The sequence below is a fragment of the Ochotona princeps genome, chromosome 23 (assembly GCF_030435755.1).
Source record: "Ochotona princeps isolate mOchPri1 chromosome 23, mOchPri1.hap1, whole genome shotgun sequence".
Taxonomy (NCBI): domain Eukaryota; kingdom Metazoa; phylum Chordata; class Mammalia; order Lagomorpha; family Ochotonidae; genus Ochotona; species Ochotona princeps.
In genome coordinates, this window is record NC_080854.1 from 17,462,380 (window position 1) to 17,485,990 (window position 23,611).

Here is a 23,611-nt window from a genome sequence, read left to right on the forward strand (position 1 = left end):
TCATAAAGCCTCTATAATAATTATACCTCAATAGAACTATTGAAAAACAACTTGGTTATAGAAATATCTCTCATCTGGTACCAGAAAATGTTTTGAAGTCTCTAAATCATAAATCCATGAAGTGGGACTAGCCATTGCAGGCTTCTTCTCCCAGACTTCCCTCCTCGCTCCTCATGCCTCAGCTGTTGGGGAAACATCCTTCCCTTGGGCCTCGGCGCCTTGCTGCCGTTCCAGTGGAGGTGTTTCCTAAGCCCCAGTCACGCTAGGGCCTCTGTATTTCCATCTCAAGGACACTTAACACCACAACTTTGATCCAATGGCTAACTTTCAGTCCCGCTGAGGCAGTGGACCGCTCGGCTGCTTTATCAGCGTGCACTAAGTACTGCTCAATGGCAGCCGTCTAAGAGCCAACGTGTCTACTGCTATTTGGAGAGGGGTTAGGAGTACACATACAGCGGGAGGACATTTCCTGATACTAAAGTAGGAAATGAGAAGGTCTTGCTTTTGGCCAAGTAATTTTTTTTTAAACGCTAAACTGAGTTATTTAGATTATTTAAATAAACATCACTGCACTGAAAGCTACATTCCAGGTTACCTCTCGGGCAGTGGGAGAGCCAGCTCCCACCGCGCAGGCTCGGGCCCCGCCTCGGGGGCGGGGCCAGCGGCGTACTTCCGCTCTGCTGCTCCCCCGCTTCCGGCGCCCTCAGAGGCGCGGGGAGGTTTGAAAGGCGGCTTGCCAGGCGGCTGTGCTGACCTGGCCTCCCTGCTGGCCTGGCCGCCCTGCTGGCTCGCCACCGGCGCTTTTCCGCAGCCCTGACCCAGTGGGCGTCTGTCTCAGCGCACGCTCCCTGTGGCCACGCTCGTCCACGGCGCCGATGGTTTTCCGTCGCCCATGAAGCCCCTCTGCCGTTACTTTCTGCCGGCCTGTTGTCAGATTCTGGAAGCGTCCCCGGAGACACCTGAGGTGCAGACCCAATGACTTAACCACTTTGGCCATTGAAAGCTTAGGAGCCGCTGAGCGGCCAACGTGTCGGCTCAGAACCGCTGAGTGAGTGCGTGGGGGTTTGGCGGCCGTTTCCTTTGAAGTGGGATTCTTGTATAAATGTCGAAGTCACAAAGCTGGGAATGTGGGCTGGCGCCGCATCGTGAGTCCTTTGGGAACTCCAGACGTTAAGCTTTGTTGTGTGTGCCTGAAGTCTAGAGTGCAGTCGTCCCTCGGGATAGCTGGTACAGCGGCCGAAGATAGACACATCCAGTGTGTCCGTGCGTGGTCTTACGCGTGAGGGGCCAAGATAGCCTGAGTTTGTTGACATTTGGTAAGTACCTCAACAGGATAGATTACAGATTACAGGTGTGGCCTGCCTTGTGCAGTTACAGATGACCACAGGACTAAAGGCGGATTACAGGGAGAAGGTTTTAGACAGGAAGTGAGCAGAGCAGAACCAACTTTAAGAGTCAGGACTTGTTACAGCGGTGTGAAAGAAAACAGACTGAGAACATATTGCTAATACCGGGTCTTCACCTTGAAATGTCAATAAGTTAATTGCAAGTTCAAAAGGACCCAGAATCTGAAATGTTCATTATTTAGTGGACGTCCTGGTGTCCTTTCGTTTGCCTCATGTGTGTTAGAACTAGAGGCACAGTTGAGTAAAGCAGACATGCTCCCAGCTGTGATTGAGTTTACATCATCCTGAGAAAAGAGGAAGCAAGGAAGTCAACGATACCTGTCTTGTGTTAGCAGATTCAGTGAGGAGAAAAACAAACAAACAAACAAACAAACAAAACCAATGAGGTAGGAAAAAGATGACTGGGAGATGGCTGGGAGCAACTTTTAGTGGGTCAAGTTAGGGCTTCAGTTGTGCAAAGGCCAAGCGCCACTCTCCTGATGGGTCAGAAGGCCAAGCCAGGCAGGAAAAGCAGTGCAAAGACCCTGAGCTGGAAAGGATTGGGTTAAATTACTGACACGCCACAAAGGCCTTTTTAGAAGGTTGAAAGAAGACAAAATTTAGCGAGGTAAGTAGCACCAGATCACATGACCTTGGTAAATGGTAGTTGTTTAGATTTTCAATGCAAGTGGAAACTATTCCTGGGGTTTAAGCCAAAGGAGAATAGATTTGATTGTTATTTATTTGTTTATTTATTTAAATTCCTTTGGTTGTTGTTTGTAGACAGGAATCCAGGAAGCAAGAGTGAAAGTAAAATTAAGGGATGTTACTGAAGTCTGCTTTTGGTGGGAGAGGCTGAGTTTTATTTAACTGTGGGACCAGGACACGGGGAGAAGTTTAGCAGGCAGCTAGCTGAAAATGTTAGAGGTCAAGTGGATTTACAAGTTCTCTAGAGACAGAAATTAAAGGGCTATTTAGTCTCCTGTGGAGAGTCCATATGTTCAAATATTTATTTATATTCGGAAATAGGCCATAAAGTATTATAGAGTATGTCACATAAAGCTGATTTCTCAGTAAATAAAAGGGAGTAAGATTTAAAAAAAAAAGCAAAAATGAGGCTTCGGTGACAAGAGCTTAGAGAAAGAAGAAATGAAATGGAGAACATGGCTAGGTCTTAAAGAATCCTTGATTTCAGGGACTGATGAAGAAACAATGTTTATACTCAAAGCAGAAGTGAAAATAAACAGAGAGGGAGACCACTGCAGCCCAGTCTGGCCGGAGGGTGGAGTGGGGGGTGTGCAGTGGGGTACAAGGGACGATGGAACACGCTGTCATGGCAAGTCATCGGGTGTAGCAAAGCACCGGTGCCCATTGCTAAACAGTGTCAGTGGGAGACAGCTAATGGTCGATACAGAAAGTGTGTAGTGACTGACTACTAAACCTGAGAGATCTGTTGGCAGGAAACAGGGTAAACTAGAGACAGTACTAACTATGAAAAGTTACTTTTTTTCTGACAGTTGAGACTCAATTCATCTGAATTACATTATGTGACAAGGATAATGTAGAGGGAATGCACTTGGCATTGTAAAGGAATCCAAGCATTTCATAAGCTATGCGGAGCTCCTGCAAGGTCACATTTGCAGTGCTGTGCTGAGTATGTCTTCTTTAATTCTCACACAATCAAGTTACTGCTCCCATTTTACAAGTGGGGAGACAAGTAACCCAAGGGTAAATGGCCACTGAATGAACCTTGATTCTGGCTTCCCTTTTGCCTCACCTCACAGAGTTTAGGTAAAGACAGAGTCACTTGAGAGATCAAGAAGAGGAAATTGACTTCAGTAAGAGGAGGATAAATCACAGCACAGGAGGATGAACTTGCCAGTGTGCTGTGTCTGACAGCAATGGACTTGGTGCACAGAGCCAATAACAATACACGTGGAGGCCCGGCGTAATAGCGTAGCAGTTAAAGTCCTCATCCTGAACGCGCTGGGATCCCATATGGGCACTGGTTCTAATACTGGCGGCCCCACTTCCCATCCAGCTCCCTGCTTGTGGCCTGGGAAAGCAGTCAAGGACGGCTGTATATGTGCCTTTCTAATAAAAGTACAAATAAATCTTTAAAAAATAATAATCCACGTGGACTACTGATTGACGGTCAATAGCTGAAGTTTATTAACAGCATCAGACTTTAAAGACAGGATTCTGTAGGCAGTTGCGTGGAAGGTTCGAGGAATTGAAAACTCTGGGAGTGCCCACACCTCTGCCTGTGAGAGGAAGCACTTCTCTTTGATCAGCTATCCAAACCTGAAGACTAGGGAGTTTCTGGCCTTTCATTTCCATATCAACTGCTCCCGAAGCCCTCCCTACCGGATTGCTACTAGCCCTGGTTCCACACTGACCAGGCTTCCTTGAACAGTTACCTTCCCGTAGATCTGATCAGTTGTCCTACCTCTCAGGTGTGCTACGGAGCTGGCTCCTTACCAGAGCAGGGACAAGCCTCCAGGTGTTGGCATTTCTTTTGCAGGCTTCTTTTCCCTGTTGCCTTGTAGGTGCCTTTGGTCTACCCTCAGCATGCATTCTTAGTGCAACAGTGGAATTTGCTTGTCATGAGATCCTGAGGACATGGTATAGAGAAATCATATTAGGAGAAGTAATACTAAAATTCTAAAGCTAGTTAGCACTTTCTGAACTGACCGTCTTCTCCATCTAGGTTATGTTATTGAGGTCAAGAGCTAGGGGTTAATTCAGGCATTCTGCTAAGAATATTAAATTCAGACCATGTAGGCATTGGAACCAGGATCACTTTTCCTCTAACAATAGTAGTAAATGAACTGGAAGTTTGTTTTCCTTCTGTTGTTAGAAGAAAAATATATATATTTTTAAGATTTATTTATTTTTTATTAGAAAGGCAGATATATAGAGAGGTGGAGAGACAGAGAGGAAGATTCACTCCCCAAGTGGCTGCAGTGGCCAGAGCTAAGCTGATCCAAAGCAAAGGAGCTTCTGCCATACAGGTGCAGGGCCCCAAGGCTTTGGGCCGTCCTCTACTGATTTCCCAGGCCACAAGCAGGGAGCTGGACAGGAAGCAGGGCCACTGGGATTAGATCTGGCACCCATATGGGATCCTAGTACATTCAAGGTGAGGACTTTAGCCACTAGGCTACCACGCTGGGCCCAGAAAATAAATATTTTTATATTTGACTGAACTTTTGTCACATAAAGAGAACTTTTTGTGCTACTAAATTTCTTAATTCCCTTCAGTCTTCCTCTTGGAAAACAATCCTGTTACAACAATGACAACTGAAGTGCAAATGATACTTTATGAAGATGACTCAGTGCAAGTACAGTATGTAGATGGTTCCAGATTGCAGCTTTCTCCCTGTGGCTCTGAATTTTTGTTTGAAAAGCCACCTCCTGTTTCAGCACATCCTTTAGAGCAACCACAAAGAATTCGTCAAAGAACGCACTTTGTTATTAGCACATACCGAGTAAGTATGAGTGTCACCAAACTGTACTCTTTTGAATATCAAAATATTGCCAAGGTGGCCCAGAATATTTAAAAAGTTAGCATTCTGGATTACTGTCATACAAACAGACTTTCAAATCATTCCCTATTTTAAGGACTATGCTTTGTATTTCCTTATATAGGAGCAACTGCAGCGAGCCTTAGAGTTTCGAAACTCTTCTGCTACTTGCCTTTTTTTATCTGAGAACCTCATACCATCAGAAAGAAAAAAGGTAATATTTTAAGTCTCATTTTTATAAGTAATATTTGTAATGAGAAATGGGTAGTTTACTATTTAGGCTTTTGCCCCCCTCCAGGACATTTGGGGATAGACATGTTGCTATATTGGGTCTATACAATTCCCAGGGTGTGGGAACATGTAAGTTACAAAAGTTGAAGTTCGTAGTGCCATTTTCTTTGTACCCAGGAATTCTAATCAGATTTTTCACATTGGAGACTTTTTCATTCTCAGAAACATGAGGAATTTTGTGACCATTTTTAGTAACTTACATATTATCATTCAGAGTGGGACAGGGCATGAAAGTTTTATTCTTTTGCATATTATTTGAATTTTAGGAATAATATCTGTAATTTATTGAGGATTTTCTATATGCCAAGACCTAGGAATAATATTAAAGACCTTTAATAACATCAGTATGGCATGGGTGCCTGCTGATCAAAATGAATATCCAGCCAATCAGAATAGGTATATCTGGGGTTTTTTTTATATAATTGTGGAAACTGTGTCATAGAAAGTTTACCTGTCAGTGAAAAAAAATTTGTTTATTTGAGAGGCAGAGTGAGAAAGTACCCCCATCCACTGGTAGACTCGCAGAATCCTTGCAACAGCTAGTGCTGGCTAGAACCAGGAGACAGACTCTTGAATTCTAGTCTCTGATGTGATTGGCAGGGACCTAAGTACTTGAGCCGTCGTCTGATGCCTCCTGGGGTGCATGTTAACAGGGAGCTGAGTGGGAAGTGAAGGAGCTAGAACTCAAACCTAAAACTTCAGCACAAAACATAAGAAAATATTGGACATTCACTATCTCTTTTCACCCCCTCAATTCAGCGTGTCCTCATTGACTTCTCAGAAGTCAGGTGGCCCCATCTTGATTCCGATGATGGCCTGATCTGTCTGGAGAGTGGTGCTGTGAAGATCACTTCTATTGATGGTCACGCAGCTCTTTGCCTGCCCAGATCCCAGCATGAGTTCACAGTGCATTTCTTGTGCAAAGTTAGCCAGAAGCCAGCCTCATCTGCAGCACTGTTGGAAAGAAATAATCAAGCCTCCGAAGACAAGCTAATTGGAAAAGCTGGCAAAATCTGTGCATACAGAAGTCCATCAGGACAGAAACTGAAGAATAAAGAAAATGAACTTTATTGGCAGCTCATGCAGTGCCGAGAACCTCCCGAGGAGACAGGCTGTAGAAGCGAAGGCCAGGAGGAACTGTCTCCCCCCGGCACCAAACACAAGTACACCTACACATGGGTAAAGCAGTGCTGGTCTGTGGCCGCCTGCCCAGAGGAATGGAAATACCCTCTGTCTTTAGCACTGCGCTTTCATCATAAAGTGAGCAAAATGTCTAATAATGAGGCAGATTTCACTGAGACTGAAATTGTACCATCTGATGTTTCCAAGGAAGGAGAAAAAGAGATTTCTATTCTTCCCAAGGCAGTGGCACTTAGCTGTCCTGTGCCACATCTGCACAGGTAAAGGAAGAACACATTAGTAGTCACAGAGCTTTCGCCAACACCATTCTCTAACTAAGGATAATTTCCTTTCTAAATCTGAGAGATTTGGAAACCGTTCATAAGGACAGTTTGTTTAATTGATCCCAAGACTTTACATTTAGATAGTAACATCATAAGTATTACTTATGTAGTAAATGATTTCCCCCAGCAAATGTGTTTTCTATTTTTTACTCCGTATTCAGGCGTGGGATGTTCAGGAAGGCTGTCTTGACCCTAGCTACTTTGTTGAGCATCGTGACTGCTGTGAGGACTTGGTCCCTGCTTTCTGGCAGTGTAGTCTAGTGAAGGGCGTATTTAGAAGGTGGTTAAGTAATGGGTCAGGAATTCTGGCAGGGCTCTGCAGGAGCCGGCCCAGAGGAGCACCTGCTGGCTGGAGGCCATGACCTTGCCTCCTGGAACATGATCTCAACAGGCTATAATGCTGGCTACCCTGACTTTGGTTACCTGATTATAAACATGTCCATTTGCAAAAGGGGTATGCATGGAGCAGCTTCTCTCTGGCAATGAATAAACTTTACCTCCACTAAGACATGAGTAGCTTAATAGATAGAGATTTGTCAATTGAACGGTATATAAAAAACAAGTAATAAAGATAATAGCTTGCACCCAAAGTGCTTGTATTGCCAGATGCTGTTGTGTTTTACCTATTTAATTCTCTTGGTAATCTCATGAGGTAAGTCCTGTTGCTTGTGTTTTGTTGAGAACTGGGGAAATGTTAAATAACTAAAGTTGCACACCTAATTCATAGAGAATCAGGAACTGAATCCAAGGATTCTCTGAAAGTGATTGGCAGCCTTGCTATGATTAGCTGGTTAACAGTGGAAAATTGGCATTATATACTTAATAAAAAGAGATGTCCTATTTCTCCGCTAATGCTTTTCAGTAACTTACCCCGGCTTTAGATTGAAGTCCATTATCCTTGGCTTACCAGGTCTTCCTTGGTCTGGTATCTTCCTGTATTAGTCACTCACCACTCTCTACCCTTAACAACCTTCATTTCCTGCCTAGAGTGCTGGCTGAAGCCTTCACCATCGAGCCTGTGGTTTCTGTCAGGTGCATACGCCCTACATCTCTTCAGTTGACTAACTTGTACTCATTGCTAGATTTCTGCTGAAACTTCTCTTCTTAAGGGTCATTTTCTTGAAGGTCTTAGGCAAGTTAGGTCCATGTACATCCCATAACATCCAGTCTTTCCTTTTCTTTACAAATCACAAATGTTTGCTATTTAGCTTTCCTGCTGTGTAGGAATCTCTATCGAGGGCAGAGACCATGTCTGCTTTTCTTTACCTGCTGGGTGGGGGAGAGGGGCTGGGGTTGTTACGTCCCCAGAATACAGTAGTGCCTGGTGCCCTCAGAGGCGTTTTAGTAAGTATTTTAAATTGTAATATGCTTTTATATTGTTATTTGGTCTAAAGAGTTAAACAATAAATAAGTCTTGTTACAAGTAGCACTGTTATATTGACTTTTAAAGGTAATTTTGTGGGGAAACTAGAACTAAGAGCTTGTATATTAACCCTCACAGGTGGAATTTTGGTGACTCAATTTTGCAGAGTGAATTTGATGAAGAATATTCCTATCCTGAACCAGTAAAGGTGTTTTGGTGCAGGGGTGTTACATATAGGTAAGGCATGTGGGTTGGAACGGGTAGCAAGGACATGAACCTGGCCTTGCAGACTTTCCATAAAAAGAGGACACAGTGTTGTAGGAGGGGGTTATGCTCCTGTGTTTGAGTTTTACAGGTCTCAAGACTAATTTTATTAGTAAATTGGTCTTGTGACTCACATTAACCCTATAGTTACAAGACTTCAGTGTCAGCTCCAAAGCCTATAAGAGGTCAATTTTGTTAATGCAAATGATATTTATATCAGTTATTTAGGATACTCCTTCAAAACATTTGAATTAAATAGTCTGAGTTAAAGTTGAGCAGAGCTAAAGGGAGATTTCAGCTTTTATTGTGTGGCAATTATTTGTTGATAGTTGGCACCCTCCATTTAGCACTTTGGTGAAGTTAATTGTACCTCACAACCCAAGAGTTTCTAGTGCTGGGCAGATGCCAAGTTTCTCTTTCAAGGATAGTACCGGAACAGCACTGATGACTTTGTGCTGAGGCCGGGGGTGAGCTTTCCCTGTATGAAGCCTCACCACTTCTGATGATACAGTCTTCATGTATGTTGCAATAAAATTAACTTGAAGTTTTTATTTATCTTTATTTGAGAGGCAGAGAAAACAAAGATACAGAGAACTAAGGTGTGCTGGGTCACTCTCCAAAAAAGCTGAAACAGTGGGAGCTGGGCCACCTGAATCTGGAAGCTGGGAACTCCTTTCAGGTCTTCTGCTTAGTGGCAGGGGACCACCTGCTTGAGCTGTAAACATGACTTCCAGGATTTACATTAGCAGGAAGCTAGAATTGGGAGTGGAACCAAGATGTAATCACAGGCACTCTGATATTGGATATGAGTAGTCCAGGTGGCATTTTTTTAAATTGATTTTTACTTGTTTGGAAGAGTTACAGAGAAAAATGGCCATGGTGGCTGGGTCTGATTTTGGCAGACCAAATTCAGGAGCCTCATCTTGGACTCCATGTGTGTGGCAGAGTCCCAAGCACTTGAGCCATCATCCACTGCCTTCCCAGGTGCATCAGAAGAGATGCTAGATCAGAAATGGAGTGACTGGGACCTGAACCAGTGCCTGTAGGGGATGTCAGCCTTGTGGGCAGTGGCTTAACCTAGGCTGAAAGGCTAGCTGGCTTCCTAACTGCTAGGCTAAATGCCGACTCCCTGGCTTATGTTTTTATGTGGTATATATGCAGTGCCTTCATTGTACCTGGCTGTTCAGGTCAGTCACTTTCTCCTATGAATGATTGCTTGGGTGACACTTGTGTAATAGCAGGTTACGCTGTCATGTCTAACATCAGCGTCTCGTATCTGAGCTCTGGTTTCAGGCCTGGTTACTCTACTTCCAATCTAGCGCCCCCAACATGCCTTGGAAAGCAGTAGAAGATGGCTCAAGTATATAGGGCCTTTCCACTCTCACAGAGGACCAGGATGGAGTTCAGGCTTCTGGCTTTGACTTTGCCCAACGTTGGCCATTATAGTCATTTGCAGAATGAACCAGAAGATGGAAAATCTCTTCTCTCTCTTCGTCATTCTGCCTTTCAAATAAATAAACAAATAAATAAATCTCTTTAAAGAAAAAGAATGGTTTCTTATACAAATGGCCAAACTCATTTGTCATATTATGGACTCTAATCTCATTTTTACAAAATATTCTTATTTTCCTGTTCTAGAAATGTAGTGTTTAACAAATCCTATGCAATAGATAGATGTTGCTTTGGTGACTACTAGTGAGGACACAAAGTGGATGATAAGATGGCTGAATTCCAGAATCTCTTAGCCACTGGTTCAAAATATGGCTTGCATTTCTGTTTAAACAAAAAGACTCTTGATTTGCTGTTTTTTTTTTTTTATGGCTGACTTCTTGGTTTATTTGATCACAGGAGAAAAAATGCTTTAATAATTCTTTTCCTTAGACTTACCCATAAAAATGGGAACTCAATAGAGATTTATCCTGGAGACGGATCTATTTTCAAATCAGAGGGAACTTATTTTGGGAGCTATTATACGTATTACTGCAGTCACAAAGGAGCAGAGGAGGTAGGCAACAATGGGATCTCCACAAGAATCCTATTACATACCTCTTTCTAAATCCATGTGTATGTGGAGTATTTGGTCTTTTATGTAACAGGTTCCTATTCCCCAGTCTAGAAAATTAATACAGTCTTACTGCCTGCATTGATACCTGGTCATTCTTTTTTTTAATTTTTACAAATGTTCTTTAATATTTACATAAAAGCTATGGTTTTCCCAATATGAAGTGTACTTTAAAAACATTTTTTTAGGGCCCGGCAGCGTGGCCTAGCGGGCTAAAGTCCTCGCCTTGAACGCCCGGTTTCCCATATGGACGCCGGTTCTAATCCTGGCAGCTCCACTTCCCATCCAGCTCCCTGCTTGTGGCCTGGGAAAGCAGTCAAGGACGGCCCAATGCATTGGGACCCTGCACCTGCGTGGAAGACCCGGAAGAGGTTCCAGGTTCCCGGCATCGGATCGGCGTGCACCGGCCCGTTGCGGCTCACTTGGGGAGTGAATCATTGGACAGAAGATCTTCCTCTCTGTCTCTCCTCCTCTGTGTATATCTTGCTGTAATAAAAATGAATAAATCTTAAAAAAAATTTTTTTTAAAATAATGATTACATGGTTGATCGGGGTGGGAAGGATAAGGTTTAGGGAAAATTGGGTGAATTCATTGTTTCCAAAGTTGCTATTCTTCTTGTTCCTGGGGGATGGGATACCTGGTCATTATTAACCACTTAAATTTTAAGTTTCTTGTCACTTGCTTGACAGTGGTTAAAATTATTTTGTTACTGAAAATAGTGAAATAGATAATAAATTTACTAGGCTATAATATAATGTGGATATTTTGTTAATGAGTTTTAATTTGCTTATTCCCAATCTAACCTCTGACATCTACCTATTTGTAGTGATCACTAAATCATCACACTGCTTTGTTTTTCAGAATGGTATGAAACAAATGTATTCTTTATACAGAGTGGATTGTCTTAGTAATATTTCAGAGTTGTTGGGTTTAAACTGTAGTAGACTGCTCAGCTTGCACTACTGTCTTTTTAAAATGTGTTTGAGAAGCAGAGAGACAGAATGAGAGAGCTATGTGTTAATATCATTAATCCTTAGGATACTGGTAGGCATTGTCCCCATTTCATGGATTGAAGGCCCTGAAAGTTAGAAAAGTCATATAATCCACCCTGGCCTTCTGGGTAGTAAGAGGCCTCCCTGTGGTTTGAATTCACACCTGCCTATCTTTTCCCCTGTTAGGTATGAGCTATACTCCTGTGTAGAAAATAATCTGCTCCATAAATGTTTCTGTTATATTTATGTCGACCCTGTTGGGATTACCTAAAAATAATCCCAAAGGCAGAAGAGAAGCCTGAAAAACATGCCTTTGGAAACACAAGTCTGAGAAAAGAAAAATCAGAGGGGATAATAAAGTAACATTTTAAAATTCTAAGAATCTTGGCCAAATTCCAAGAACTTCCACAAACTATAGTGATAGTTCTTTATTAATATATCAAGATAGATTTATTTAATCACAACAATTTTTAAAATTTATATAAGCCATTTTGTATCAGGGGAAAAGGGCACTTATTTGATAAATTCCCTGCTAATGTGTTATCATGTTAATCTAGGTATAGACAAGATTTAAATTGGATGGTAAGTTATAGGCTACTAGAATATAACTTTAATGTATAATGGGAAAATGGGAAACAATATAACTTTTTATGAGTTTTAGATTGTTTTTTTAAAAAACTGCTTATCACTATGTAAATACATATTTCAAGAAAATAATTACTAAGTAATAAGTGCCGATGTTTATTACTAGTAAGATTTTTCATTTTGAAATAATTTTCAGAGAGAAGAGAAAACTTACTCAGTGAATAACTTACCTCCAGATCGACCAGGAAGTCTGTTCTCTGTGTCTTCTCTAATTAACCAGGCCACCAGGTAATTTCTTTACATTCAGTTAAAACAAGTGTTGTATGTTCGGAAACCTGGACACATTTTCTTGTGTTTAAAAATTAAGACACCACAGTTCCTAGATTTGACGTCCAGCTGTAGCTTGAGACGCCAGTGGCTGTACCTGCAGCAGGACTCTGGAAGGCGGCAGAGAAGGTTCAAGTAATTGTGGACTTGCTGTGCACCTGGGGCAGGTGGAGTCCAGCCCCGTGTGGCCGATGCTGGTCGTTGGAAAGTGAACCAGAACTTCTCTGTGCCTCTGTCTTTCCACCTCAGATAAATACATTTTGTTTTAAATTTTAAACATAGAAAAGCATCCATGTTTAAGTTCTGAGAAAAATAAATACCTTCTCCGGGTACATGTGACATCTTTATTGTTTCTTGGAGTCAATTTGGAAATCTGATGGCATATTTGAAGTTTTTGTACAACTTGAGCATACTCAGGACAATCAAGATTTCTGAGATTGTAATAAAGAAATGCTCTATTTTGGTTCTTTGGTTTCTATGTTTTTAAAATGTTCTTCGTCTGTGGCACCCAGAATAATGAAAGTAGATTGTTGAATTAAATTGTATATTTTTATAAGTTTATAAATAAAGTTCTGAAACAGGTTTGAAGGAGAATCTGTAGCTGGATGTTATAGACATGGTTGAATCACATCTCCACCAAGTTTCCTGGCCATGGATCTTTTGTATCCTAAAAAAGGAGTGAGACCTCAGCTAGCTGAGAAGCTCCAAGGAAACAGTAGTTCCTTTCAGGAAACTTAATGTTGTCTGCAAGGAGAGTTTTCCATGCAGCTGGTGGAAGTGAGCAACTTAGTGACCATCTAAAATGTTCTAAGACACTGAGAGTGGGAAATAGTATTTCCAAATGCTTACGTGTTTTTCATGTTTACAGAATTCTTCAGCACTGTGCCAGGATGAGGCTTTCTTTAAGCCATAACTATCACCTATGCTGCTGGAAAATGGTATGTTTTGAAAATTATTTCAGAAGCAAGAAATTTTTGTTTCCCTGTTTATTTCCATATTTCTGAGTTAAACCTTCCTTCATCTAAGTCCTATAAGAAATTATTTGCAATATCAATATTTTTTTCAGAAAAATACCCACCTAATAAACAAATACTGAAAAATCAGGCTTTTATATTTATACCTTATTGTGTATAGTTTTTTTTCTGATGGAAGAAGGGCCAGGAATTCACTGGGTTTTGTGTAAAAATGGTCAGTTATAAACCCTTAGAGTAATCCGTATTTTCACAAGTGTAAAACTAAATTTTGGGGGGCCCGGCGGCGTGGCCTAGAGCTAAAGTCCTCGCCTTGAACGCCCCAGGATCCCATATGGGTGCCGGTTCTAATCCCGGCAGCTCCGCTTCCCATCCAGCTCCCTGCACCCGCGTGGGAGACCTGGAAGAGGTTCCTGGTTCCCGGCTTTGGATCGGCACAGCACCAGCCGTTGCGGTCACTTGGGGAGTGAAACATCAGATGGAAGATCTTCCTCTCTGTCTCTCCTCTCTGTATATCTGACTTTGTAATAAAAATAAATAAGTCTTAAAAAAAAACTAAATTCTTTAATAATTTGGAGGAAGTGATTCTCAGACTGTGATTTCTGCTGTATCTACATTGATTTAAATGCAAACCTCTGAACTAATTTCTGTCTATGTGAAGTTCAGAACAGTGACTTCGCAATAATATTAGGGCTTCATATGCTTGTAAATAGATTGTTTTCAGTATCTTCTGGAAAAATTAAAACATATAAAAATTCTATAATGTTCAACTTCTGAATAAGACCCTGAAGTTACCTCAGAGTTAATTTTTATTTTGAATTTCTCAGTGGATAATTCATATTTCATATTTTTTAATTTTTTAATTACTATTAGATTGTTGATTGACATATAGCACTTGTATATCTGCTATTTTTATCGCCTTGAGCTTAGGTACCTGGGATGAATGATAGCAGCATCCTGCCTTTCCTTTTGAAAGAATCACTCATTCCTAACGTGGGAAGATTTCTTGCCTACTCTGATGACAAAGTACACGCCATCTTCTTAGATGGTGTTACTCTAACCCTAAGTTGGAACTTGAGCTCTTCTGATGATGAAAATGAACAGGTGTGTATTCTTTAGACTTAGATTTACTTTTACTGGTTATTTTTCTGAAAGCAGAATAGAGAAAATACTGTGCCATCTCTATTTGTTTTATGAGGCATAAAATCTGTCTAGATGCCTTACTGGTCTCATGGATTTCCCAGAAAAAATCAGAATGGTGTGACAAATCGTTATTTTTATGAAGATAGTCATTATAGTGAGATTGATCATTAATATTTATCCATAAAAGTAGTGGCTAAATACTCATAACCAATGAAAATACAACATTTTAATTATCAAAATTTCTAATGATGCCTCTGCTTATCTTTAAAACTGATAATGCAGTTAGAAGAGATTGTTCACATTTTTGTATTCAGATTTAGAATGATAAAGTGTACTTTTTGTTCTTGCTTCTTAAGGTAAAACAAGGTCTCAAATTAGGTTGGTGTAAGTTAACGTTTCCTGATGGGCAGCATCATTTAATTCAAACTGAATACCCTGGACCATATGAAAGGTACTGAAAAGCAACTTCTTCTCATGTTTTACTTTTAATTGACACTTAGATTTTCCATGTCAATGAAGCCATTTCAGTGAGTTTTAAAGTTTGTAATTTTATTGGCATTTAGCACAACTAAATAGATGGCGTCAGCTCTGATCACATCCATTTACTAATTCCAGTGATGCTCGGAATGAAATCTTTTAGACATAACTGGCTTTCACTTTGGTCAGCTGTGTTAACCAATTAACTCATCCCTTATCCAATTTTAAATAAGGTTTTCTACCACAAATAACTAAAATTATAAGCAGTTCTGCAAACTAGGCAATTGAATTAGCTGATGGTAATTCTTAAAATGGATAAAATTCTAAAATCAATTGTTTATGCTTTTTCACTTGTGTATATCATTTCAAAGAATAATTCTGTTTCTGAAAATCTTACACTTTAGTGATATTACTTGATAATGTGCATAGAAGATTGCTTTTTAAATCCTGCTTGAATTGATTTTTCTGTTTGACTTTATCCTTTTTTTTTTGGTCCAAATGCTACGGCAGGCATTGCTATTTCGAGTAATTTTTCTTTAAAAGTATCTATAGTAGCTATTACTTTTTGTTTGAGCCAATCATTTCAGCCCATTTATTTTATTAAACCTGAGTACTTATTTTGTATATGCAGTGGATTATATATAATACTTGTGTGTATATACAGGAGTGCTTCAAATGGTTCATGGAAATGGAATTAATAGATAAAAATAAAAAATACAAAGTTTATTTCTCACATAAGGTCCATCAAAGCTAAGACATTTCCTTAGTGATATTAGCCAGTTAGTTCATCCACAAGGAACTGGGATTCTGGAATGTTACTGCAGTGTACCTTTTTGTATATCTAACTGAAGAAAAATGGGTATCCTTTAAAGACTTAAGATTTTATGGGGGGGGAGGAAGGGTTCAGAAGAGACCAAATCAGGATGCTTATTGATTTGCTGTCCAAAACTGACAAACCTATTGTTGTTCAATGAGAAGAATCAGTAAGATTAGTATCATGATAGAGGAGGGGCTATCTGGTAAAGATTTCCTCCGGTGCTTGTCTACTAAAGCTTTAGATAATTTCTCAAGACACTTTGATAACAAGCAGCTGCTACCATGTCATTCTGAGAGCTCAGAAGCAAAGTGAGTTGAACATCCCGGAAAGCAGCTGCTGTGGCCTTTCTCTTGACCACGCCTCTTCTATTCTGATGGTATCACCTCCATGTCTTGGTAGCTTTGATCATGCTTTGTCTTTACAACTGTACAGGTACCAGTTTTTTTTTTTTTTTTAAAGATTTATTATTGGAAAGCCGGATATACTGAGAGGAGGAGAGACAGAGAGGAAGATCTTCCATCCAATGATTCACTCCCCAAGTGAGCCGCAACGGGCCGGTGCACGCCGATCCGATGCCGGGAACCAGGAACCTCTTCCAGGTCTCCCATGCGGGTGCAGGGTCCCAAAGCCTTGGGCCGTCCTCGACTGCTTTCCCAGGCCACAAGCAGAGAGCTGGATGGGAAGTGGAGCTGCCGGGATTAGAACTGGCGCCCATATGGGATCCCGGGGCTTTCAAGGCGAGGACTTTAGCTGCTAGGCCACGCCACCGGGCCCCAGGTACCAGTTCTTTAAAGAAACGCTTTTTGAATATTAATTTCACTTGTTTCAAAAAAATATCTTTTGTCGGTAGCCAATCTTGATACAATGGTTTTGGTTACCCATCACACAGAAAGTTTAGTTTTTTAGCCAGAATTTTTGAAGGCAAAGAAATTGAGATGTGGATAATGTCTATCATTCATCTTCAATTAGGGCAGAAGCAGAATTAATATTTTCCTTGCAAATTCATATGCATGGTCTCTGTGGTGGGTTTCATCTTCAACATCATCTTATCTCCTTAAAAAGAATTTATCTATTTGTAAACAACTGATATCTTGGAGGCACTGTCTTAAACTTTTTATTAAGTACCAATGATTTCACCATTCTTCACCTAAAATGTACTGTTTGTTGTTGCTGTAATTTGAGTAGAACTCATGTTCCTGTGCTAGGGCCCTTTGCAAACCATGGTTCACGCTCCCTAGGACTTCTAGATTCTGTGCAAACACAAATTAATACAAGTCTTTGTGCCACACAGAACATTTGAAAACCACGCACACATTTCCATGAACTTTTTAAAGGCCTCCTAAGTATGTTTATGGGTGCATTAGCTTGTTTTCTCACTTAAATTTCTTTTCATTTATTTTTTATTTTTTACACTTGATCTTAGCCAAAAGGCCAAGAAGCGATTTATTTTTTATTTTTTTTTTTAAAGATTTATTTTTATTACAAAGTCAGATATACAGAGAGGAGGAGAGACAGAGAGGAAGATCTTCTGTCCAATGATTCACTCCCCAAGTGAGCCGCAACGGGCCGGTGCACGCCAATCCAAAGCCGGGAACCAGGAACCTCTTCCAGGTCTCCCACGCAGGTGCAGGGTCCCAATGCATTGGGCCGTCCTCGACAGCTTTCCCAGGCCACAAGCAGGGAGCTGGATGGGAAGTGGAGCTGCTGGGATTAGAACCGGTGCCCATATGGGATCCCGGGGCTTTCATCTCGAGGACTTTAGCCGCTAGGCCATGCCGCTGGGCCCTATTTTTTAAATTTCATTTTAGAACACAGTTCCATAGGCTCTGGGTCACTTAAATTTCAATGAGTGAATGCTCCCTTAGTCTTATCTGTAGACATTTTCATGATAAACTTAATGAAAATTATTTTTAAATAGAAAATTAACATTTGATTTAAAACTTCAAATAAAATATAAATATTGGATTTGATTTTAAGTTTTTAATAATCTCACATGTAAGTAAATTATTTTATTCTTGATGAATTATGGAGAAAACTTGCCTTTCCTATGTGCACTGTAAACAATTTTGAAAATTGCCCAGCAAATCTCTCACTCTCAAGTTATCTTAGTGATTTTTTCTATTTGTGGATTTTTAATAACAAATGCAAGTTCAGTTATTTCTTTCAATGGGTTCATCCTAGATATGTGACAGCAGTAACGTCCTGGTGCAGAAGACTGACTCAGACTAGTGCCAGAGAGTTGCCCACCCATACTTCGTCTTCCGTTCTTGAAGAAAATTGGTATCTTTATTTCTTTTTAACTTAATTTGTGTAAGAAATCCAACTAATACGTAACCAGACATCTGGATTTTCATATTTCACCAAATTATGTCTCATCTGAAAGTTAGAAACTTTGCATTGAAAACTTCACATGAAAATGAGGGGTTTATTTTATGTGACAAATTCACCCTGAAAACTTTATGAGACAAGATATATTATTTATATTTTAGTAATATTAAAGGAACTAAACTGTTGACAATGGAGCAAATGCTGTTTGGGTGTTTAAGTTCCCAAATAGGAAAAAACAAATGACAGGAAGAAAGGTTATTCAAAAGGTTAATGTCACTGAATGTACAGTCTAAATACCGTGGGAAAAGGATATCAGGAAGTGAAAAGGATACCAGGAACAATTTTAAACTCAGCTGTGAGGTAGCTTAGTATAGCATAGTAGATCACCCACCTCTGGGTGAATTCTGTCTCACATCACATCCGTGGGCGCTCTCTGAATATCTCAGTGTGTGAGGATCCTGCTCTCCAGACCTCTCATCCTGCTGCCACTGCTCGTTGGGAGCAGAAAAGTTAGCTAGCCAAAAATAGTACAGGGGTGGAGTGCAAGCATTAGAGGCAGGAATTAAATTACCTCCATCTTGGATCTGAATACAGTTTCTGACTCCAGCTCCCAGTTTGTTTCCTGCCAGTGCAGACCCTTGGAGGCAGCAGGTGATGGCCTCAGTAGTTGGAATCCTGCCATCCACCTGTGAAAGGCTTGGGTTGTGTTCCCAGATTCTGGCTCTTGCTCCTAGCCCAGCCCTGGCTGTTTCAGTTATTGGGGAATAAAGCAATAGAAGGGAACTCTGTCCTTGTTTCTCTGTGTGTCAAATTAAAAAAATTTAAAAAATGAAAGAAAAAGGCAGGGATTGAGGGAAAAAAGAAAATTGTGCATGGCTATGAAAACTGTTCACCATTGCTCAGCAAGCAAAGCTTGTAAAATTCCAGCCTTTTTGTGTGAAAACAAACAAAAAAAATTAACTATGAGGCGTACTGAAAAGTAAAATAGTGAGCAGCAGAAAGATAAGGCAAATTAATTGGAAAGCAGATCCATTCTCTCTGCAAAGTCCAAGGCAGCACCACTGTGATAGTTTTTGTCAAGAGTTGAAAGAGGAGCAGTACTGTACTAAAAACAGCTACTTAGATTTCTATCTGCTTTCCCAGGCCACAAGTAGGGAGCTGGATGGGAAGCGGGGCAGCCGGGATGAGAACTGGCACCTGTATGGGATCCCAGCACATGCAACGCGAGGACTTTAGCTGCTAGGCGATTGCGCCAGGCCCAACAAATTGTTCTCTAAGGTTGAAGAATCAGCAGGCTTTAGAGTAAGTCCTGTCCAAGTTCTCTACAGCATATTCTTAAAATGATGGAAGGACTTTCTCCGTCCACAGGCTGGAATATAAAGGAGAAATGAATGTATGCTGGGGTTCATTGTAAGAAAGCCAGTAAAGTGGAGGCCATCTCCTGCTATGAACAGTGAAACAGCCTTTTCTGGTGATCTTGTTGAATTTGTAGGAAGCTTGTCAAGTTAAACTCTTTCTTTTTATGCCAGTGCTCGTATCTTTCATTGTAGCCTGAGGAGTCAACAGACGACACACATGTAAGGGGTTCCTCTTGGACTGTGTTTATTCAGCTTTCTACTCCACTCCAGTGGCCCAGTATCTCTTTCTGTAGACTATGGCAAGAACTAATGTTTGATGTTAGTGCCCTGTGCTTAACAAATCAATGAATAATAGACTCCAGAAGGAATTTCTTAAGTTATTATGCTTTGACACATAATTCAACTATGTAAAAACTGAGATGTCGCAAACATCCATTCTGTAAAAGTTCAATATATATAATGTATTATATGTGCAAAGTACACAAAACATTTTTTGCAAGATTTATCTATTTAGAAGGCAGAATTACAGGGAGAGCGGGAGGGACAAAGATTTTTCCATATCCTGGTTCATTCTGCAAGTGAACACAAACTGCCATGTCTGGACCAGGTTGAAGCCGGCGCAGGTAATTCCCTTCGAGTCTCCCATATGGACAGCAGAGGCCCAAGTACTTTGTGGTCTTGGTCTAAGAAGTCATAGAAGGCCCATTGCCTTCAATCATCGCACTTGATTAGGTTTTTTGTTTTGTTTTGTTTTTTGTTGTAAAAATTTTTTTGGAAAGTTCATATTACTAATAAGAAGAAGAATGCTCACTTTATTTTTGTTGAAAAGATTTATTTTTGTTGAAAAAGCAGATCAGAATTACAGATAACAGGAGAGACACAGAGATCTTCCATCTGCTGTTTCACTCCCCAAATGGCCACAGTGGCCACAGCTGAGATAATCTGAAGCCAGGAGCTTCTTTAGGGTCTCCCATGTAGCTGCGGGATACCAAAGCTTTGGGCCATCCTCTACTGCTTTCCCAGGCCATAATCGGGGAGCAGCCAGGACATGAACTGGCAGCTGGGATTCTGGCGCTTGCAAGGTGAGGATTTTGCCATGAGCCATTGTGCCCAATTCTTGAGACAGGGACTTTTATTCACTTGCCTTGCAAAACACTCAGTGAACACCAGTTGATTGTTTGCAAATATAAGAGAATTCTTTTAGGTTCTTTTTAAAGTTCTAACCCTTATGCAGAAAGTCAAATTTGCTTTATGTAAAATTTCATGAATATATAGGAAACATACCACCAACCGGAACTTTTTTTCTTGTACAGGTCTGTTGCTTCTGAACTTGAAAAGATACGGAGGTTTAACTGTATCCTTTAAATCGGGTGTATTTTCTGCATACTCTCTTCCATTACGGCTTAGCTTAATTCACATCTATACTTTATAGTGATCTGTACTTATGTTTTACTGAACTTTTTTGAGTCAACAGATATTTAAAATTGTAATTTAAGATATTTCTTATCTATGGAAAGTACACTGTTAATTTATACATTTCTTTGGGCCTAAATTAGACAAAACATAATGAAACAGGGTTATAATCCCCTTGGAGAATTTTTGCTTAGAAATTCATATAATTCTAAATGATTACCATTTAATACTTATCTCTGACTTCTTTTAGTACTTATCTCTGATTTACTTACAAACTTTTTGTTCTATATATTTGCACTACATTCATCTAAATTTGTTCTTATGATTTTTTGTAATGTTAAATAAAGTCATTCTAGAACAGAATACAGGATTCTTTTCAATCTATATCTTTTTTAAATTAAAAAGTACAGGTATCAACACATTTATAATCATGTTGTCTCATATTTTTTAGTCCCCATTCGTGTTACTGAAATTTTAATTCTGTTTTCTTCTACCACCACCCTTCAAAAACTGTTTTTTACCTCCGCACAGTCTGGCTCTCTGTCCTGTCCTCGACTCCCTCCCCCTTCTTTAAATGGGAACTGATTTTCTCTCTGATAGGAGGCGGCCTTGGTAAACTCTACAGTCTCGCCTGGATTGTGTATCCAAGAAATCTGCCTCACAGTTGAGAGGTAGTATCTTACTGTGAAAGCCAGGAATTGTGAAAAGAGTTTCTATATGGTATAACATGAAGAAAAAAACTCCTTAACTAAATGACTCAGTCCTAGTGGAGAATAGCAGTGTACTAAATCAGATCTCCACAAAGAAAAACAGGCAGTCTTCTGATCACTGTAAGTTATCTTCAGAAACCTCACCAGAAGAAGTTCATGAAAAAAGAGTATCCGTAGCATTGAAAAAAACCTCTCAAATCCTACAGGATATTGACTTTCTTCTATTAAACTCTAAAAAGTGAAAAACAGAATTATTACAGTATTAAATTTTAGGGATGTTATTCCAAATGACTGGTATGAAATCATTAGTAAGCCAAGAAATTGTATGTATTAGCTTCTGTACAATGATTGTATGAGAATTAATATTTAACTTTGTATCTATTTTATATAACTCATAAATATATATACTGGGAATAAAAGCTTGAAATTTTGAACTGCTTTCTCACTTCCAATTTATCAGAAAATGTCATGTAAAATTGTCAAGCTGTTTTTTTAATAAATGGAGGAATCAATATTAATCTTTTAGTTTTTTTTTTAATATACCAGAAAATAGTTCATTTGCCATTTATTGTCTCCAAGTATTTTCTAATAGAACTGAGAGATAACCAGATCTCAGTAGTGAAAAACTTTATCCAGGTCCTAGTACAAGCTGAACAGCACTTGAGCAAATATTAGATGTCATCTAAGCTGTCTCATGAAACAGATTCTAAGTTTCTGAATATATGAAAACACTAACACAGCAAAATCTTGAGGAGAAATGAGTTCACCAAAATGCTATTTATTACAACCTTGTTACTTTGCAGTCTGTTCATCTAGATCTTACAGCTAGAACATGGGCTCCATACATCACTCTACAGTCATCATGCCTACTGCCCGACATGTCGGCTGCTGGCGAAGTGCTGCTGCGTGGACAGGTGCCAGTAGGCAGTGGACTTGGTACACGGAAAACAAGAAACTGTTCTGCTTTGGTTTACCGGATGCCATTTCTGCTGGTCCTCCCATAAGTTCTAGACTATTAGACAAATTTTGTTACTGCGTTTAAATTGAGAAAAATGCATCCTTGATATGAATAAAAGCACTCAAGGGTTTAAATCTGACGAACAGTGTGGTACCATGGGTTGCCAACACCCAGATTCCACACTGCAGTGCTGGACCCGACACCTGCTCAACTTTCCATCAGCCTCCTGCCAGTGCACCTGGGACAGTGGGAGACAGCTCAGGTCCTTGTGTCCCTGCTGCCCATGTTCGGAGGCCAGCATGGTGTTCCTGGCTCCTGGCTTCACCCTGGCGTGACCTGACATTGCCACCATTTGAGAAGTGAACCAGTAAATGGAAGATCCCTGCTGCTTACCTTTTGAATAAATAAGTGATAATGATAATTTTTAACTTAGCTTTTAAATTATGTGAAGGTTAAAATGTTTATAATTTTCTACTAAGCTGAATCTTTCCCATTCTTTAAAAAAACAGTGTGACAAGAAAAGTTCTACAGTTTTTAAACTAAAGTGGTACGAACAGTCTAGGAATTTGCTCTCAATGTGGTAATTTTCTGTGCAGTCGGACTGTTCAAGAATGCCCAGTTACTGTCCTTGTTTTTCAGCTGCCACTTGTTTAAACCGAAAGCGGGACGGGGCTAAGGATGTCCCTCTAAAGGGACACTTCCGGGACGTCTGACGCGAAGCACCCGACCATTCCCAGGCCGGGAGGTAGAATGAGGCCTGGCCCCCCTCATACAAACTTATCTCGGGGGTCCAGTTAATCAGAGTCAGACTACGTTGGAGGTAGACGCTTCCACGTCATCACAAAGCAGGACAGCCCCATCACCGCCGTCCGCGACGCAGGAGCACCAGCAAGTTACCGAGGCATCCCCTGGGGGACGGTGGAGCTGCCGAGCTCCCTGTCTGTGCGCTCACCGTCCCCGGAGGAGCGGCTGAGAGAAGGTGCTGGCGGCTCTACCGAGAAAGGGGAGCCAACAGGACAGCCCGTCACCCACATTCCTCGGGGAGGTAAAATAATGAAGGAATTGGCTGTCTCCCGGCCCCACCAAGGCCTCCTTCCCTCTGGGCGCGCTCCGGCGGTCCTGCGCGCGGCAGCCGCTCTGGCCGGCGCCCGCCTCTCGGTGCGCGGCCGGGGGCGGAGG

The 23,611-nt window shown here is 40.7% G+C and overlaps 1 protein-coding gene across 3 annotated transcripts; it reads left to right on the forward strand.

Annotated features, from left to right (window-relative positions):
• Positions 1 to 700: 700 nt before the first annotated feature.
• C23H5orf34 (chromosome 23 C5orf34 homolog) lies at positions 701 to 21,815 on the forward strand. Of its 3 annotated transcripts, none has more exons than XM_058680197.1 (13): positions 701 to 1,048; positions 4,647 to 4,873; positions 5,034 to 5,123; positions 5,960 to 6,600; positions 8,165 to 8,263; positions 10,172 to 10,295; positions 12,127 to 12,218; positions 13,126 to 13,195; positions 14,159 to 14,332; positions 14,728 to 14,822; positions 17,847 to 17,945; positions 20,665 to 20,705; positions 21,526 to 21,815. In XM_058680197.1, the coding sequence occupies exons 2-13, from the start codon at positions 4,679 to 4,681 to the stop codon at positions 21,714 to 21,716; spliced, it is 1,911 nt and encodes a 636-aa protein (XP_058536180.1). In that variant the 5' UTR covers positions 701 to 1,048; positions 4,647 to 4,678; the 3' UTR covers positions 21,717 to 21,815. The 3 variants fall into 3 exon arrangements, with proteins under 3 accessions (XP_058536180.1, XP_058536183.1, XP_058536182.1); XM_058680200.1 differs by lacking the exon at positions 21,526 to 21,815 and adding an exon at positions 21,365 to 21,473 and having other exon boundaries at positions 20,665 to 20,721; XM_058680199.1 differs by lacking the exon at positions 14,159 to 14,332.
• The last annotated feature ends 1,796 nt before the right edge of the window (positions 21,816 to 23,611 follow it).